This window comes from Diadema antillarum, unplaced genomic scaffold (assembly GCF_040938485.1).
Source record: "Diadema antillarum isolate AM-2024a unplaced genomic scaffold, OU_Dant_1.0 seq00000076_RagTag, whole genome shotgun sequence".
NCBI lineage: Eukaryota > Metazoa > Echinodermata > Echinoidea > Diadematoida > Diadematidae > Diadema > Diadema antillarum.
In genome coordinates this window covers 466,002-483,667 of record NW_027271170.1, presented here as the reverse complement: position 1 = coordinate 483,667, position 17,666 = coordinate 466,002, and the positions used below count along the sequence as shown (strand labels likewise).

The following is a 17,666-nucleotide window of genomic DNA, read 5'->3' as shown; positions in this document are numbered from 1 at the left end:
TACACACATGTGGTTAATTTATAAGGACTTTGACTAAACACTGAACTAAAGAAGTTACTGAATCTTCCTTGGTGTAGGATTTTGCCGTTGTTTCTTTGTCCATTTGCAATTTCACATTCTCAACCTGAGCTGGTTCGAAGTTATGGTAAGACCCAAGACAAATTGTCACGGCACGGTACATATACATGTACTAATACTGTACTGGAAATACATGCATCCTAAATCACTGTCTCACTGCAAGTATGTGAGAAGCAATTAAGAAAGAAAAATATCCACCAAACATTTACTGGACCTAAAGATTGTCACAGAGACTCTCTGGGCACACTGTAGCAGAAGAAAATAAGAAAAAATTTATGCATTGCAACATATATCAGTTCGCTTTCATACACGTACATCAGGCCTTTGGAAGAAGTAAGAGTCACATTTTTTTATTGCTTTAATTCATATTCAGTAAGACAATACGCAGCAATAACATTTAGGGCTATGAAGTGTTTTTTTTTATTTACCATTTTTCTCTTTTTTCTGACAATGAAATGAGGAAAGTTCATTGTATATGATCAAAGCCTTCATTTAGCGCGACTCAGAATTTTATCCTTTTGTATTGCTTTTCAAAACTGCCATAGATGCGTGTAGCTGCCTGATCAGCTGTCGTCAATGGTCGACTAGATCAGGGGGGCGTTTCATCAACGAGTTCGTCAGAGTTTTCACCGACGAATTTGCTATCAGCCAATCAGACCAAGGATTTCATTAGCTTTTGACAGTTGTCAGTATAAATCCTTGCGTCTGATTGGCTGATAGCAAATTCGTCGGTGAAAACTCCGACGAACTCGTTGATGAAACGCCCCCCTGTACAGTAAGAGCACTACATGAAGTCGGCGTTACGTGTGAAGCCAGCTGACCAAATACAGTACAGTGTATAGCAGCTCGAGATTCGACTCGGTGTGTACACGTCCGAAAATGACTCGTCATCAAAGAAATTGCACCGCTGGGACTGTATATACTTATCATGAAAGACAGAAAGATGCAGGTATGCTTCATATTTATAGATTAAGGTTACGAATAGTCGAGTCATATTCTATGGGACGTCATAGTTAAGTTTCAGGGCCCTATTTTGCTTACTCGTTTCCGACGACACTAATGGCAAAAGAGATTAATAGTCCCTCGTATTGCATTGTGTGTAGGTTTATTGAATCATTAAATTTACGTCTGGACGGACATTACCATAGAGTTACCGAGTCACATATTACCGAAGTTTCATTTTGGGGGGTAATGAAGGAAAATGTGAAAAAACAACATTTGTGGCAGAAACCAAACTAGGTTTTGAAAGCTATTGTTATTTTCACTAATCACAGACTAACACTAACAGTGACTAACAGAGTCATGACACAGGCCTCAGCTCAGGCACCCACCACAGGTTTATCCTCAGGACCTCAGGCTCAGACCTCTAATGCGGTTAGTCTAGACCAGTCTCTATTTAAAACCCAAACGGCAAACGTTATATTTCAACCATACTAACGCTACATGATAACACTAACGATAGACCTATAGTAACACTTTAACTGGAGAAGGGTTTCTAAAAATAAATCTAATTTTAAATTTACTAGTTATAGAGTCTAGGTCTACTCTTCTACGGTTCTAGATCTAGATCTAGAGTAGCATTGTTAGGTTAGGCCAAGTAAAAAAAGAAACCAGTTTCTCGTCCTCGCGCGCATCGATTTTGGCCGCCGCGTCGATTTTTTTACTATTTACTATTTTCAAAATGGCGCTGAAAATACCAAGAAATTCATAATTCTCGTCCCAGCCCGCTCCCCGCCCGCATCGATTTTCAGTTGCCGCATTGACTTTTTTGATATTTTACTATTTTTTCGGCCGCCGAAAAAAAAATCGACAATTCACCTGCCAATCGTGATGTCTCATTTCTAATTACGCCTTGCGTCCTCTACTTTATAGCTGTAGTACAGCTGTAGCTTCTGTAGTGCGTATGTAATAACGCATGCACTGCGAGCTCGGCAAGAAGGAATGACCCACAAAGCAGTTGAACTGTAATTGGATGGGCGCGGGCGGGCGCGGCCTGGGCTGTGATGTACAGCGCACTCGGTACGTCGTGGTGTAGACAGGACGTTGAGCACCTTCTGTACATTTTTCTCGTGCTGTTGCCCGCTTCATGTGCTGCTAGATTGATTGCGCAATGTAACCACATATTAGTCATAGAGGAGACCAGCCAGCCAGCATAGCATGCGCGCGTTCTGGAGCTGGAAAAAAAAAAATCGTGGAGTGCAGTGATGGAGAGAACCGATCTCAAGCGCACGTGTGCACAGCGAACGGCTTTAGTACCAGGGCCCCGTTTTATCAAAAGATAAAATCAATTTTAATTTTCCTTACTACACAGTCTGCCATAGACTTACAGTTGAAATCGACTTCATAATCAATTCTAACTCTTCATAAAACGGGGCCCAGAGCTGCCAAATTAGTATTCAGCAGCTCCAAAATTCGTATTTTTCCACCAGAATTCGTATTTTTTCAATCTCCCTCTTTTTGCTGTTTTGAATTAAACTCGTCGACTTATGAGGCCTACAGGCTCTAAACATAACGTTATGACACATGCCGAAGCATCGAGCTGGTCACCAGCACGATAAAGATGCCAAACTACGCAATGTTCAGCGTTGATTGATTGCTTTCTCGCAGTGAATGTGTACAAGTGCAAGTATGTACCTCCAAAAACTTGCTGGGATGATTATGGAAGCTTCCACTATCTAGCAGGGGACGTAGAATGCTTTCATCTTCTCAAGAGAGCTTCTTTGTGAGCGGATGCGATACCGGTACTCTGTTCCGTGTTTCCAATTATCGTTTACTATGAAAACATAATCACGCGTTGTTTTCAGGCTTTTTTCATTTCATTGGATTTTAAACATCAGTCTTTTCCGAAGTATTCCAATTCCTTTTCCCCGGACTGGAATCGGAAAGTCTGCTATAACGATGATCGCAAAATGCCGCGCTGTGTGTGGAAGCGCCGATGTGCAAACATGTGGCTTCACTTTCAAGTTTAAAGGAATGCGCCATGTGCTCCTGCCTATAAGAGGTTACTGCAAGTTCGATGAATCGAATGCGCCGTAGCTGAGCTGAGCTGAGTGGCCTATTTACGGTAAACATGCAGTTTACGTTCGATACGAAGAAATCATTACGTCTTTCACGAGGGAAAAACTCACAAAACAAACAAACAAAATACACCCACAAACGAATGTTAATAGCCAAAACTTTGAAAAGTAATAAGCAGTTTTGATGAGCGTGAACTGAAATTGTCATTACACGTTGTATTTTGCTGTTTATATCACTGCTGCTTCTTGGTAGCACTGTAATGATGGCCATGGAAGAAATGAAGGGAGAATGTGACTTACCTGCACAGGTACATGTTTTACTACATTTATGTAGTTTTGGTATACAATAATTCATCATCCAAATGATGAGTGATTATCAAATGTCTTTTTAGAACATGAAGAAACATCTTTAAATGTTTAATGCTATAATGCCACATCAGTATCATTTTGACATCCATCTGCAATAACCTGTACAAGCCAGTTTCCAGTTGAATGTGCTACAATTGTACTGTGAAGAACTATACATACCAGCTGTGTGGACTCAAAAAGTCACAAACACAAATGATAAATAAAGCAGTGTTTTGAATATCATGGAATTAATTTCAGTCGTACATTTGTTGAAAGACATGTTTTATACCTGTTTCAATTAATAGCACAATACATCAGAATTGCAAGTACACTGGTATCAGAAATGCCAGTATTAAGATGGTCATTTTCCCCTTGACATCTGTAGTGGAAAGAAAAAGCAAATGTATTTCTGCATGCATGAAGTTTCGTTTCAAGTATGGTACATAATATATATATTTGTTTGAAAATGCACAGAGTGCAGGCAAGACATACACTTGGGACCTGGTCTCTCATAACACAGCTACTAGAGTGCTATTTCATTTCATAAATTGGATATAGAAAATAGTAAACCCCTCTCTCGTTACCTTTCTCAGAATTACCGGACGAGAAACACATATTACTTACATTTTGACAATCCTCGAAAAAATAGTAAGATATCAAATAGTAAGGACCTCCCTCATCGCCTTACTCAAAAAACCCGGACGAGAAACTGCTTTCTTTTTTTACTTGGCCTTAGACCTAGCTATTCAGTATTCTATCTAACGTTAGTCTAACGTCATTACGATAGATCTAGTCTCCTTTCTCGCTAACAACATTGTCATTGTCATTGGTCATTGAGAATAGTATTTCCTTCAATATGCTGTAGAGGTCGATACTATGTTTAATCATTTGATGGCTTCTGAGGTGAGATATTGGCATATTGCGATTGTCCTGCAACACTTCCCCAGCGGTTTTGCGTAAAACACAAGCTGTTTAATTTACTCTATGCAAATGAGGCTTCAAGGTCATTTTTAGTATGCTCTTGCGTTGGTGAATTAATTAAACCATTATTGCCACACCTGTACACAGCCCTGCCGACATGGTCAATGTACACAAGTCTCAGCCACTGTGGTCAATGGTACCGGTAGTCTTGGCGCATGGGGATGCCATGCGAAGGCGAAGCAGGGCATCTGGTCGGGCTAATAGCAGTACAAAGTAATACTAGTATATCCATATTGCTGTGTTCCGGATCTTTTCTGTATCATTTGGTGCACTGTTAGATATACAGTTTTGTATGTTGGGGAAAAAATCGAGATCACTGTCACTTGTGACTCACGTAAAATCCATAGCTACGTACAGTAGTGTAAAGCAGTACGCAGTCCAGTGTATCGGTTTTCGTGCTGCATGAAACAGTTGAAGCACATTGCAGGGTTCGTCTCTCGCCCACTCACCACCCTGCAGACCAACAACCGAACCCTGTTGCTCTGCGCCAAACCTGACAACGCTGATTGGCTAAGCATGCGCTAATCAGTAAGATCTAGAGAACGCATGCGCAGGAGGATGATCTAGTTGTGCATATCCAGTATTTTCTCTTAAATTTGGTTGTCTTTTTGATCTGATTTTCACCTAAACTACTAATTGCACAAACGTGAAACTTTGCAAGTAGTGAGTTTGGTGTATACAGACTAGCAATATGTTAATCAAATGCATATTCATGGACTTGTGTCTGGAAATTGTAACCTTTTCCCACTGTCGACTCAAACAGAGAAATACACATATCTCGAAAGATACATCATTTTTTTCACCTAAAAATCATATGAAGGAAGATACATTGTATACCGGTATCCATATTAGATATGTGTGAAGTTTCAAGGGATTTGGTGGTAAAATAAGGGAGATACGAGGAGGTGACTTTTTGAGATTTGTTTTGTCCTTCACTCCAAACGGTGCTTCGATGACTGTTACAAATTCAAAAGCTTAGGCCCCTTCTCGCAGAGTTAATTGCACCGTATCGCCGGGCCTGTGTACTGTAGTTATTCTGGACTCGACTAGACTTAACCCAGAGTGCTCCTTCACACAGTAGAATACTTCACGTTCGGGCAGTCGCAGTTAGACTAGATGCAGATTCTAGTCTTGACCAAAAGATTGGTCTGTATGAGCTATCTACTAGTATCTGGTCATCGGGAATATGTTCCACAGAGACTGCATCTGTCTTCACAAAATCCCCTCAGAGCGATACCGTCAGAAAAATAAAGACTCCTCCAGACAGACAGATCTTTCTGTCTATCTCTAATCTAGGACTAGACATTTTGTCTCTAACCTAGTCTTTGTTAGGCTGCCACTGTACCGATCAGTGCTTTGACTAAACTGTAAATTCCTTCCAACAATCCTATTTAGAACATAGATAGATACCTAGTGTAGAAGTCTCTAGGGCCAGGGTTCTACGTGCATAAAGTACATTTGTATTTATAATAAAGTAGCAGTACTTAGCCTAGTCATAACATGTACTGAGCTGAGCCTGATGAGGGCTAGTGACTCATTAATGAGGCTAATTAGTAATATAGAGTTCTAGCTACAGCTACCGCCGGCCGCCCATCGTAGGCCTGCAGTTGTACAAGTAAATTACCAAAAAGTCATTGTCAGTTAAGACTGTGTAGGTACAGAGAGTAGCTTGTTAGGCCCTATTATTATTCTGCTGTGTGAGGCAAGGGGTACAAAAAGGGCCAGGGGTAAACAAGAGTGAAACATCAGTAGTCAAACTTAAAGAGCACCAGGCAGATGGACCGTGCCTGAATCACATGAGAATGACCAAAGTGAAAGAATATTATTCAGAGGGGTGAAGGTTCAGGTGTGAGTTTCTTCAGTTTGTCTCCATCTACAAATTGAATTTGTTAAGATCGCAACTGCTGATCTGTAAATTGACAAACATGTTAGAAAAAAAGGAACCAGTAGTTTAAAGGACAAGTTCACCTTCATAAACACAAGGATTGAGAGAATGTAGCAATATTAGTAGAACACATCGTTGAAAGTTTGAGGAAAATCGGACAATCCGTTCAAAAGTTATGAATTTTTGAAGTTTTTGTGCAGTAACCGCTGGATGAGAAGACTACTGCAGTGTGTAATGTCACATGCGTACAACAATATAAGGACAATATAAAGAGAATTTCACAAAATATCGTCTTTTGAAAAAAGTACACATTCCCTTGACTCGTTACCGACATATGTTATGGGTAATATTATTCCCCCTGCCTTTAGAAAGCGGCAAGTCAAGTGCTCTTTTATTATGCGAAAAAAAGTGAAAATATGTTGAATTTTCTTTACATTTTCTTTATACGGTTGTACGCATATGACATTACAAGCTGTAGTAGTCTCCTCACCCAGCGGCTCCAACACAAAAATTTTAAAAATTCATAACTTTTGCATCGATTGTCCAATTTTCCTCAAACTTTCACTGATGTGTTCTACTAATATTGCTGCATTCTCTCAATCCTTATGTTTATGAAGGTGAACTTGTCCTTTAAGATCGCAACTGCTGATCTGTAAATTGACAAACATGTCGGAAAAAGGAACCAGTGGTTTAAAGTCATGCACTTCTTTTTCTCTCTCTTGCAGCTGCATCTGGGTATGGTACAAACAAAGCCAGACTTGGGAAAGATTCGGAGAAAGACTTTGACTGCTGTTGTTTGACCCTTCAACCTTGCAAGAATCCTGTCATCACGTAAGTTGAGATTCCTACTTTGCTAGCATTGCATGTCCCACAGAGAATCCAGTTTAAAGGCTTCAATAATCACAAGCTCTCCAACTATCTAATGAGGGGCAAGTCCAAGATAACGCGCACGTTACGTATGGGACATTCAGAGACTTTTATGACCTGAAAAATAGTGTTAATGGCCTTTGATCATATTGAACTTCATCATGGTGATTGATATCTAGAAGAAGTATAATCATGTAAAAAATTGGAAAAAATGACCTTGACAATTATATTCTAGAAGAGAAAATATGTGCCGTTACGTATGGGACCAGAAAAATTTTGTTTTTTTGAACATTTTTTTCAACCTCAAACTCTCTGAAAGTATATCATTCTACAACTTGTAACTCACTGTGATGAAAGTCACAACACTCAAGATTATCACAGGTAAGTTTCATGTCATTAGGCAAAAAGCTCTAATGACAGGTTCTAATCAAAGACAGACATGACGTGTTACGTATGGGACAGTTACGTATGGGACAGTTTGTCCCCCATTCATTTAGTGTGTGAAGAACCATGTTTATGGGTATTTTGCATAATTATTGAAGTAAAATCAGTTGAAACTACTCAAATACCGATCCAGATTGTCAAGGAAACAATATTCCTCAAATATTCACCATCATAATCATATTCAATCATATTTTTATATTTTCATGACCAACCTGGGTATGCATGCCCTTTGTCCCCCATTCGTTTAGTGTGTGGGGAACCATGTTTATGGGTATTTTGCAAAATAATTTTGCAAAATACCCATAAACAAATTTTTGCATAATTATTGAGGTGGAATCAGTTGAAATTACTCAAATACTGATCCAGATTGACAAGGGAACAATATTCCCCAGATATTTACCATCATAATCACATTCAATCATATTCTATATATGACCAACCTGAGTATGTATGCCCTATTTTTATCAGGATAGTTACTACTGAAAAAATTGAATAGTTTAATAAAGTGTTTACTTCCATTGATGAAGGGCAGTTTGCCATTTAGTTTCAATGAAAAACAACTTGACACAAGAAATATTAAGTTTAATAAATAAGCAATACCTGCTGCGTGGAACCCCAGTGATCGAGGAGATATATGATGGCTGTCTAGCAGTCAGGTCATTGATTCGAGTCACACCTCAGTATGTATTGTATACCCATGAATTTTGTTGTGGCTACTACTGAAAACTGAATAAGGACAATTTGTGTATCACTTGCAATAAAAAAAAAATCATTTTACTTTTTATTTTTTTTTCTATATATATCACAACCATTTCAAATTGGATCTCCATCACATAAACTTTGAATTCCTCTAGTCTTAGGATTTTATGCTCTTAAGTAATTCAGTAATTGGTTTCCAATCATCTCTTTAAATGTTGAAAACTGAATCCCCATTTCTACAAAAAACTATACCATCCCTTTAATGTTGATTTTTCATTGTGTATTTTGCCATTTTCCCCTCCCCCTTTCTGAAAATTGTTCAGTCAAGTTCATGTATTGTTTCAAGTGTCTATAACTCAAAAAGTAGCTACAATGTTGGGATGCTTTCTTCAGGATGATAGACCATTTGTGTACTGAGAGACCTTCCCAGCTTGCTACATGCATTCACATGCAATATGTATGAGGATGTCCCATACGTAACGCATTTTTCCCATACGTAACATTATTTTAATGCCTAATAAAAAATATTTCTTTTACTTTTTTTTCTTTTTTCTCTGGTATTTGATTTCTCTAAACAATAAATTAGAACTTTCCAAAAGGGCATTAAAATAACCATAGCAATTTCAGAAAAAACCTAAAAAAATGACCTCATTTTGTTACGTATGGGACATCTCATGATAGGACACGAGCTAATTTGCATAATCATTTGCATAATCCCTAAATTTTCATACAAAGTTAAACTATGTGATGAACTTCTTATGTCCACATATTAATCAAATATCATTTGCTTTCCTTTGAATTAATATGAATTTTTATAAATGTCCCATACGTAACGCTGTGTTTCACATTTATGCAAATGAAGCCCTTGAAATTTGCATAAATTTACATAATTTCATTTTTTCCTCCATGGAAATCAAAACTTCAACTCATAAGCTTCAAAATGATACCAAACATGTCAACATTGAGCATAGATGAAATTTTGCCTTCTGAGGGGACCTTATCTTGGACTTGCCCATAGGTTGATTTGAGAAGGACTTTTACTGTTTGAACGTTGAGATTAGTCTCAGATTACCTTTTGTATTACCAAGTGCATTTGTAAGTTACAGAACTTATTTTGGTTACATCACATATTTCCTTAATTGACTGTAGCTTTGATCTCGGCCACAGATGCAGAAAAGATGAAATTTCTCCAAGACAATATTTCACAGTCATATAAACATTAACAAAATTATTTGGTACCAATGTGCTTATTTTGAGATGGAGATAAGATCATGAGTCCAACACCCCCACATCTGGGTTTAGCTCTCTTGAATTTTCTGCATGTGCACATTCACAGTACATTTTGTAGCAAAACTGTGTCAAGTAATATCAAGTGAAAAGTAATGTTAATAATGATAATGATGACAGTAATTGCGGAGTCTTCGAATGTGCTGTGTCTGTCAAGCAATGGTTACGATTTAATTTCTCTTTTGCAGGCAAGATGGATATTTGTATGACAAGGAGGCAATCCTGGAATACATGCTGTTGAAGAAGAAAGAGATCCAACATCAGCTGAAAGAATATCAAAAACAGTGCAAGAAGCTTGAGGTACAACCTTTATCACATGTGACTCTGGGAAACTTTCCTGTAAATTTGTGCAAAAGATTGTAAGACAATGACAGATGGGATATCTTTGTATTCTTATCATTTGTCCATGTCCTTCATCATGACTATAAATCTTCAAAGTGTATCATTTCTAGGATTTTACAATGTATGCAGTTAATACTTACTATGTTGATATTTATGTGTGTGTAAAAATATCAAAACACTAGGGGCACATGTTGAATGTCACTGTATAACACTCACCATGAAAATCACTATCAAAACTTTGGTACCTGAAGTATTCTGTGCTTTATATACAAACTGCAATGCTCACTGAAGGAAAACTTTTAATTTTGATTATGAAATTCAGAAAGGACTTAGCCAGACCTTTGCCCATTCAGACAAATTATGATATTTCAGAGTGTGCACTTTGAAAATTTTCATTTCGTAATCTAGTAAGTGTTTACTTCTGAGGTATGGCATATATACTATGCCTCCTGATCCTTGTATGGTGTAAAGTCGAGATGCATTTCATTACAATGTATGTAGCTTGACTCTGAGAAATCTCTGACTTTGAAAGACTTTGAGGCTGAGCATCAAGAAAAGAGAGACTTGTCTCTTTGTTTTTTCATATGATGTGACCCTGCTTCACAAAACCTACAGAAATTCGCCAGACATGGATTTTTAGTTGAGGACAGGTTCTGAAAAATCAGACTCAAAGCTTTAAAATGATGTATAACTCAATTCATTTGGACTCCCCTAACCTACCTAAATACGGGAAAGAAAGCACATACTCTGGAAAGTGAGAAGTGAGAAAAGAGGCTGTGAAGTACACGGTCTATTCAAGCGCTTAATCTTTACCAAGCCGTGCAAGCTGTGCAATGAATGGGACGAAACACAGGATGTAAACCACCGGAGCAACAACAATGAAGGGATTATCAGATTAAGCTGAAATTAACACATTCTGTCCATGATTAATGCCAAGTTCTTTCAAAGCAGTAGCATTAATCCTTTCAAAAGTTATTAGACTTGAAAGTGAGGAGTGTGCAAAGGATATAAAAAAATGAAAAGGGGCCTCTAAGACATACCTGATCATTCTACTCCCCCCCCCCAAAAAAAAAAAAAAAAAAAAAAATGGTTGTAGAAAAACTGCTAAAAACACACTTTCCCAGTCATGTTATGATCCCAAACTAAAGAATAATGTAGAAAAAGGATAGCTCTCTCAGAAAATATGAAAAACTCAAGATTGACTCGGTTGACCCATTTCACCTTTTTTGAGTCCTCACATAAAAATCAAGGGGTGCGACTTTTCATTGGTTTTGTGATGCACGGTCACATATGTCAGTTGTTGGAGAACATTCTATTAATATGTTGCACAATTTTGACATATTTTAGACTATGTAGAAGATAAATTTGTGATTTTCTTTCCTGATAGAAAGAAGAGGAGGACAGCAAGAAGAATGAGCATGAGAAGAGAGTCAGGGCCTTTGTTGAGTCAGGTAAGAGCAGGCCGGTTGAGGTCTAGCTGTCTAGACACTGTAGAAAGCTCGGTGGTTCAATCCTCAGCGTAACTACAGTGCACTCCCGTTATAACGAAATGCTCGGGACCGGCAGTTTTCTTTCGTTGTAACGAAATTTCGTTATAACCGAACAAATACAATATATAACGAAAACAAGGAAGCCAAGCATATATGACATTCTGTTTGTTGAATACTCGTCATACACTGGAAAGCTATGTGAACAATAAAACAAATAGTTAATCAATTTCAGATTATTGTATTACAATAACGCAAGTTCTCCTCGGAAACTGTGGGTGACACACCAAGCGAAGACACAGTGATGTGACGCGTTCGCCCATGCAGAGACGCTTTAAATGCCTTTTTCCGCTACGTATTTTCGAAAGCAATCAGCATTTCGTTATAACGGAGCACATTTCTTTTGTTTTTCTTTGTCAGTGGTGCTCGGAAAAAACTTCGTTATATCGAAAATTTCGCTATAACCGTGTTCGTTATAAGCGAATTTTGTACCATAGACTTTATTGACGATAATTTTGGGACCAGAAGTTTTACTTCGTTATAATGAAATTTCGTTATAACCGTGTTCGTTGTAACGGGAGTGCACTGTACAATGTATTCATGCTAGGGTCATGATGATTGAGTTTTTGTGCATGAAGATGCTTTAGAATTGTCATCGGTATTATAGAGAGCAATAGTGGTCAGTGATCATAACCCAAAGAGCTTATTGTCGCTGAAATGACAAGACCCTGTATCTGAAATATTGGTGAAAATGACCTTTTTTAAATTAGTGGTCAGATAATCAGTTAAGTCATGTCCTGTCCAAATCCTAGCTGTCTTACCTAAAAAATGAGGCCACCATGGCATGTCAAAGGAATACATGTCCATCCCATTGGATACAGTGCTTTGGCTGCTATGATTTTTTGCGCTCCTGAACATTTGACATTTTGTAGATACAAGGTCTTGTCACCCCAGTGACGTTATATTATGAGTGGGTACTAGAGCGCGAAGTGTGCACATGCCCTGTACAATTGCTTTGTAAGTGCAAGAGAGCAGCCATGCAGTAGGCTCACCCCTCATGCTAACACGCTAGCAAATGAGCAACCGAGGAGCAGCCAAATGAAGAAATGCATGCTAGCGTTAAAGTTCAAAAGTTCAAATACATGCTGTAAAAATGTTACTTGTCCACCATTACTATAAAGTGGATAACATGGCCGCCTCCATGGAATCACAGACGCCATCGCATAGTTCACCCTATAGTGGTGGTGAGAAAAAAAACTCATCCTTGTGGGTAAACTGATGTTTTCTCAGTGGATATGTGTTCAGGAGATGAATGATTTGTTTCAGTTCTGTTCAATTCAGTTTGATTTGATAAAATATCCATGGGAGATTTCAGCATAGATTAAGCAAGATTCATTTATTCAGTATTCAACTTTACCCTTTGATTCTCCACTCTTCAAGCTAGAATCAAATAAATTTGTGACAACGCAAGGAATAAGTCCCTGTCCTACCCTGTCGAAATACTAACCCAACAATTTGCTGAGGTGTGAATTCTCTTAATTTTGTCTCATTTATAGAGGGAAATTGAAAAAGATTCACACCTCAACCTTCAATCCTCTGATTAATATTCTAATGCCTACATAATGTTTTACCCCTGTATGTCCAGAGAGTAACATCATCAGCAGCCCTCCCTCTGCCAAGCGTGCAAGGATGGAAGCGCCCTCTACGTCCAATGGTGCCAGCTCTGTGTCCAACATGGAAGGAGGGAAGCACAAGGAGCTTCCAAGCTTTTGGATCCCAGAACACACCCCAGACGCCAAACCAACCCTGGTTAAGAAACCAGTCAGTATTAACCTCCTCCCTTCCTCAATTTTATGATTCTTGAATCCAGTTGTTTTTATTGCGACTAATCAACAAATTTCCCTTCACTAATGTTCATGAGCACTGATTATTTTGTGTTCTAGAGTAATGGCCATGATAAAAATCATGGGCATACATTCTCCCCGTGGGATTCGAGCCTACGACCTTGTGATTGCTAGAGAGGCGTCATATATCCACTAGACTACCAAGCTTCTGCAAGATTGCAAGTGATTATTCTGATCCACTATAGCAGCGGGTACTGCGTACAGAATTCAAAATATCATGATTCTTGCGTCAAGTTTGTATGCCCATGAGTTTTATCTTACCTGGGTACTCTCAGCACTGATTAATCAGTGTTCTTTTACGTCGATGAAGGGTAATTTGTCGATCGGTTGTAATGCTCCCTTCTTGCATTACAAGTGTGACTGGAATCTCTCCCTCACTCTCTATCTCAAAACAGTGCTTTTTGTGTTTAATGACCCTCTGTCATGAAAAAGAATGTCTCCATTACACTGTAAAAGTGGAAATTTTTGCAGTGTTGAAATTTTCACACATTTTGCGCATCCAGAAACTAGCACGAAAATAAAAGCATGCGAATATTTCTGCTTGCCATATGCTCCTGTACTTACTGTCTTGATTTTGCGGAATTAAAAACACACGAAACTCTTCTTACCAGGCCGAGCGCGAAAAATTAGTCGTGCAAAAATATCCACTTTTACAGTATGTAGCCATGGAATTCTTCTGTAATACCACTAAAATAATTGCACTTAGCTGTGTAGTTGTGTTGCTCCACATTGATCTCTTTCTCAGACGGTCCCTTAAAAGTTTGTTTCAATCAGTATTAACTGATTTCATGGAATTACTCCTGTATTTATTGTCATCAATAAATTTTGTTAATTGAGAGGTATATGATATGTACTTATGCAGCTTCATACCTTATTGTGTTTGTTTAAAAAAAAACAAACTAATGTATCAGCTGACTTGCTTCGTAAGCTGATTGGCGCATGTTCTAAAATCTACCTCCAGGAAATATAGAATTAAGTCCTTGTCACAATATTTGCATCACAATTGCCTTGAAGTAGGACCTATCCTATTGCATTGCTGAAGTTTTGTTTAGTAGATCAAATGCTTTCAGTTGCCAAGGCAATAAAAAAAGAAATAGAATAATTTGTTCTGTTATTTCTAAAGAAGAGACTTTTCTATGTCAGATATTATTATTATCATTTTCTTCTTTCTTTTTTCAATGTGAACATTTCTCATTCTGAGCTTCCACAGGATATAAGTGTACTGTTGATCTCTTTTGCTAAAAGCAATCTGTAAAAGGTCTTTTTGTAAGAGTGGAGTGTTAAAGGTCCTGTTTACCTTTGGGAGCAGTGATTTAGAAATGTTCAAGATATCACATTTGATGCATATGTGTAAGTCAGTTGTATCACAAAACATCCTGCCATATAAGAATTTTGCAATAAAACCTAAACTGTAAGGAGATATCACTATTGTTCTCAATAAACCGTAACTGCAGATGGTTTAGTCTGGAAACATTTTTATTATAACCATTGTTCACATTTTGTATGCTTAGCAATACTCAACATTGATAATACTAATTCAACATTTTACATCGGTTGTTTCTATCCCTAACACCCGTTGAAGATGAGTCCTGAGTATACTCGGGCAGGTGTCTATGGGAAACGCGTGTTGTAGGAAAATCATTCCATCCTCAACCGGTTAATGAACCTATCCATTATTCTCCCTACTAGGATAAGACAGTGTACTGCCCGATGAGTAAGAAGCCGCTAACCATCAAGTCTCTCATCCCAGTCTCCTTCACACTGGTGGACAAGAAGGACAGTAAGCCCCTGGTGGCCAAGGAAGTCCGCTACATGTGTGCGGTCACTCACGATGTCCTCTCTAACTCCACGCCCTGTGCCCTCTTAAAGCCAAGGTACCTTATCTGCTCCTTCACCTGTTTCTCCATTCCCAAAGTCCATCAAGTTTTCATGGTGCCCTCTTAAAACAAACATATCCTTAGGCAAGAAAAAATAGATAGAATAAACAAATAATGATAATAATACATAGAAAATGTTGTGTTGGAGTAACAGACCACTAAAAAAACAGGATTTGTTTTGTGTGTTTTATTTATTTATTTTTTGTTGTTGGAACAAGCATGTTCTGTAAATGAATTCTATTGAGCAAGATAAGAAGCAATGTGGGCATATATATATCGCCCAAACAAATGGTATTGGGGGTGTTAAAAAAAAAAGAGAGAGATTAAAGAAAAACACTTTATAAAAGCACATATCTTATAGCGAGAGACTGTCTGCAACTGATAAAAAAAAAATCAAGAAAAGACAAAGGGTTGAGGATATTATTAGGGTGAGAGAGGGGTTACCGGTACACTTATGTATACGATATATATATATATATTTTTTTTTTTTTTTTTTTGGGGGGGGGGGGGGGGAGGGGCCTTATCTGCTCTTTTACCATCCTTTCTTTTTAATTCCTTTCCTTTGCATTCATGACATGGTAACTTGCCTCAAGATTGCCTCTCTTTGTAGTCTTGATTTTTCTGCCAGTATAGTAGCATTCAAATCTGTCACACTACCAGTTGGCAATGTCTACACAGCTCTTGATGATATTAGATAGAAAGAAGACAGTTAAGTGCCACATATGTTTTAAAAACTTTAGAAAGAAGGAATTTTGTTCAATATTACTTCATTGACCCATTCTCCTACATGAAGAGAGAATTTTTCCTTGCAGAAAAAAAAGTGCTTTGTGAGAGTGTTGATCAGCAAATCAGCAAACTTTTGAAATGCAAATAATTTTGTTTTTCTTCCTTGCTGTAGTGGAAAGGTGGTTACCATGGAGTGTGTTAACAAGCTGATCAAGAAAGATATGACAGATCCGTTCACTGGAGACACATTGGAGGAAAGTGATATCATTGAATTTAAGAGGGTGAGTGATTTGATCATTTGATAAATCATCTTTGATACAGTGCACTTCTGTTATAACGAACACTGTTATAACATAATTCTGGTTACAACGAAGTAAAATTTTAGGCTGCAACATTTCCCATTCTATGTTTTTAATTGTTTTTTGGTTCGGTTATAACAAAATTTTCTATATAACGACAGAAAGCGGCCGGTCTCGAGGACTTGGTTATAACGGGATTCCACTGTATTCTGTCTTTATCTTACTTATGTATGTGAGGAGTGTATGGTTATAATACTTTGATGGAATGACTGAAAGTTTTGTTTCTTTTTGCCCAGTGTTGATACTTTCTTTGTTATGCATATTTTAACTATGTATCTTGTGTATAAAGTAGTGTCAAAGAATGTTTCTTTTCTTTTTCTTTTAGAGGGCAGGTGGGATACCTATGTTTGAGTTGATGTTTTCATTTGCTTAATTCATGCATATGTATTATACGTACGATGTATACTTTCCTCCTTACTTAAAAAAAATACATAAATTGATATTACACTGGTTCTTATGATGGATAGATTTCAGAAAAAGTAGATTTTACAAGAACCAGAGAATCATAGACTTCATTGATGTCAGCGTGTCTCATTCTTGTAATTTGCATGTCATATGAATCTTCATATGAAATATTGTTTATCAGATTATACATAAATGCATTCCTCCATGTTTTTGTTTGCCTTTGATAGGGAGGAACTGGCTATGCTAGTACTGGAGCTAAAGCAGCGACTAAAGCGAGACCAGTCATGATGGCATCGTAGTCTAACAGGTTACAGGGACTGCAGAGTCCCTGTAACAGGTTACAGGGACTGCAGAGTACCTGTAACAGGTTACAGGGACTGCAGAGTACCTGTAACAGGTTACAGGGACTGCAGAGTACCTGTAACAGGTTACAGGGACTGCAGAGTACCGATCCAGGAGGGCATTTCTCACTATATGTCTGCATGTTATCTCGACCCTGAGATGGCAAAACAACATATGAAGAGTTTGTTCGCAAAAACCGATCAGTCTATTTTTGAAGGTTTTGAAATTCCGTCTCTGTCATAAAGTACAAAATAATACCTTTGAAATGATATGGTGGTCACTACATATAAAGGTACATTTTCAACGTTATGGTCAAAAGAAGCAAAAATTTTCCTATTATTCTCTTTATTTTTCGTGACCTTTAATCGCAAATATCTCCATTTGGCAAATATGGACTTATCGGTTTTTGCGAACAAACTCTTCATGATATCGACATCCAACATCATTTCCGTAAATCGAGTTTGAAGTTTCGCAAACCTATAGCTCTTTTTCTGCTTTTGTTAAACACTTCATATCTTACCGTAGAAGGACCAACGATATCAGTAATACAGTGAATGGAAATTGATATCACTAGACCCTTAATTTTTGGAGTAATTTGCATTTAATCAAAACATATGT

The 17,666-nt window shown here is 37.8% G+C and overlaps 1 protein-coding gene across 1 annotated transcript; it reads left to right on the top strand.

Moving 5' to 3' along the window:
* Nucleotides 1-957: 957 nt before the first annotated feature.
* LOC139726049 (nitric oxide synthase-interacting protein-like) lies at nt 958-17,112 on the top strand. The gene is made up of 8 exons (XM_071637132.1): nt 958-1,027; nt 7,035-7,140; nt 9,795-9,906; nt 11,336-11,399; nt 13,081-13,256; nt 15,029-15,213; nt 16,115-16,223; nt 16,934-17,112. Exons 1-8 carry the CDS (start codon nt 958-960, stop codon nt 17,003-17,005), a joined length of 894 nt encoding a protein of 297 aa, XP_071493233.1. The 3' UTR covers nt 17,006-17,112.
* The last annotated feature ends 554 nt before the right edge of the window (nt 17,113-17,666 follow it).

Bases quoted from the DNA above. Each gene is read 5' to 3' on its own strand.
- LOC139726049 (XM_071637132.1), top strand. From the start codon at position 958: ATGACTCGTCATCAAAGAAATTGCACCGCTGGGACTGTATATACTTAT. The intron at 9,907-11,335 runs GTACAACCTTTA...CTTTCCTGATAG, and splicing joins AACAGTGCAAGAAGCTTGAG to AAAGAAGAGGAGGACAGCAA. The intron at 11,400-13,080 runs GTAAGAGCAGGC...CTGTATGTCCAG, and splicing joins CAGGGCCTTTGTTGAGTCAG to AGAGTAACATCATCAGCAGC.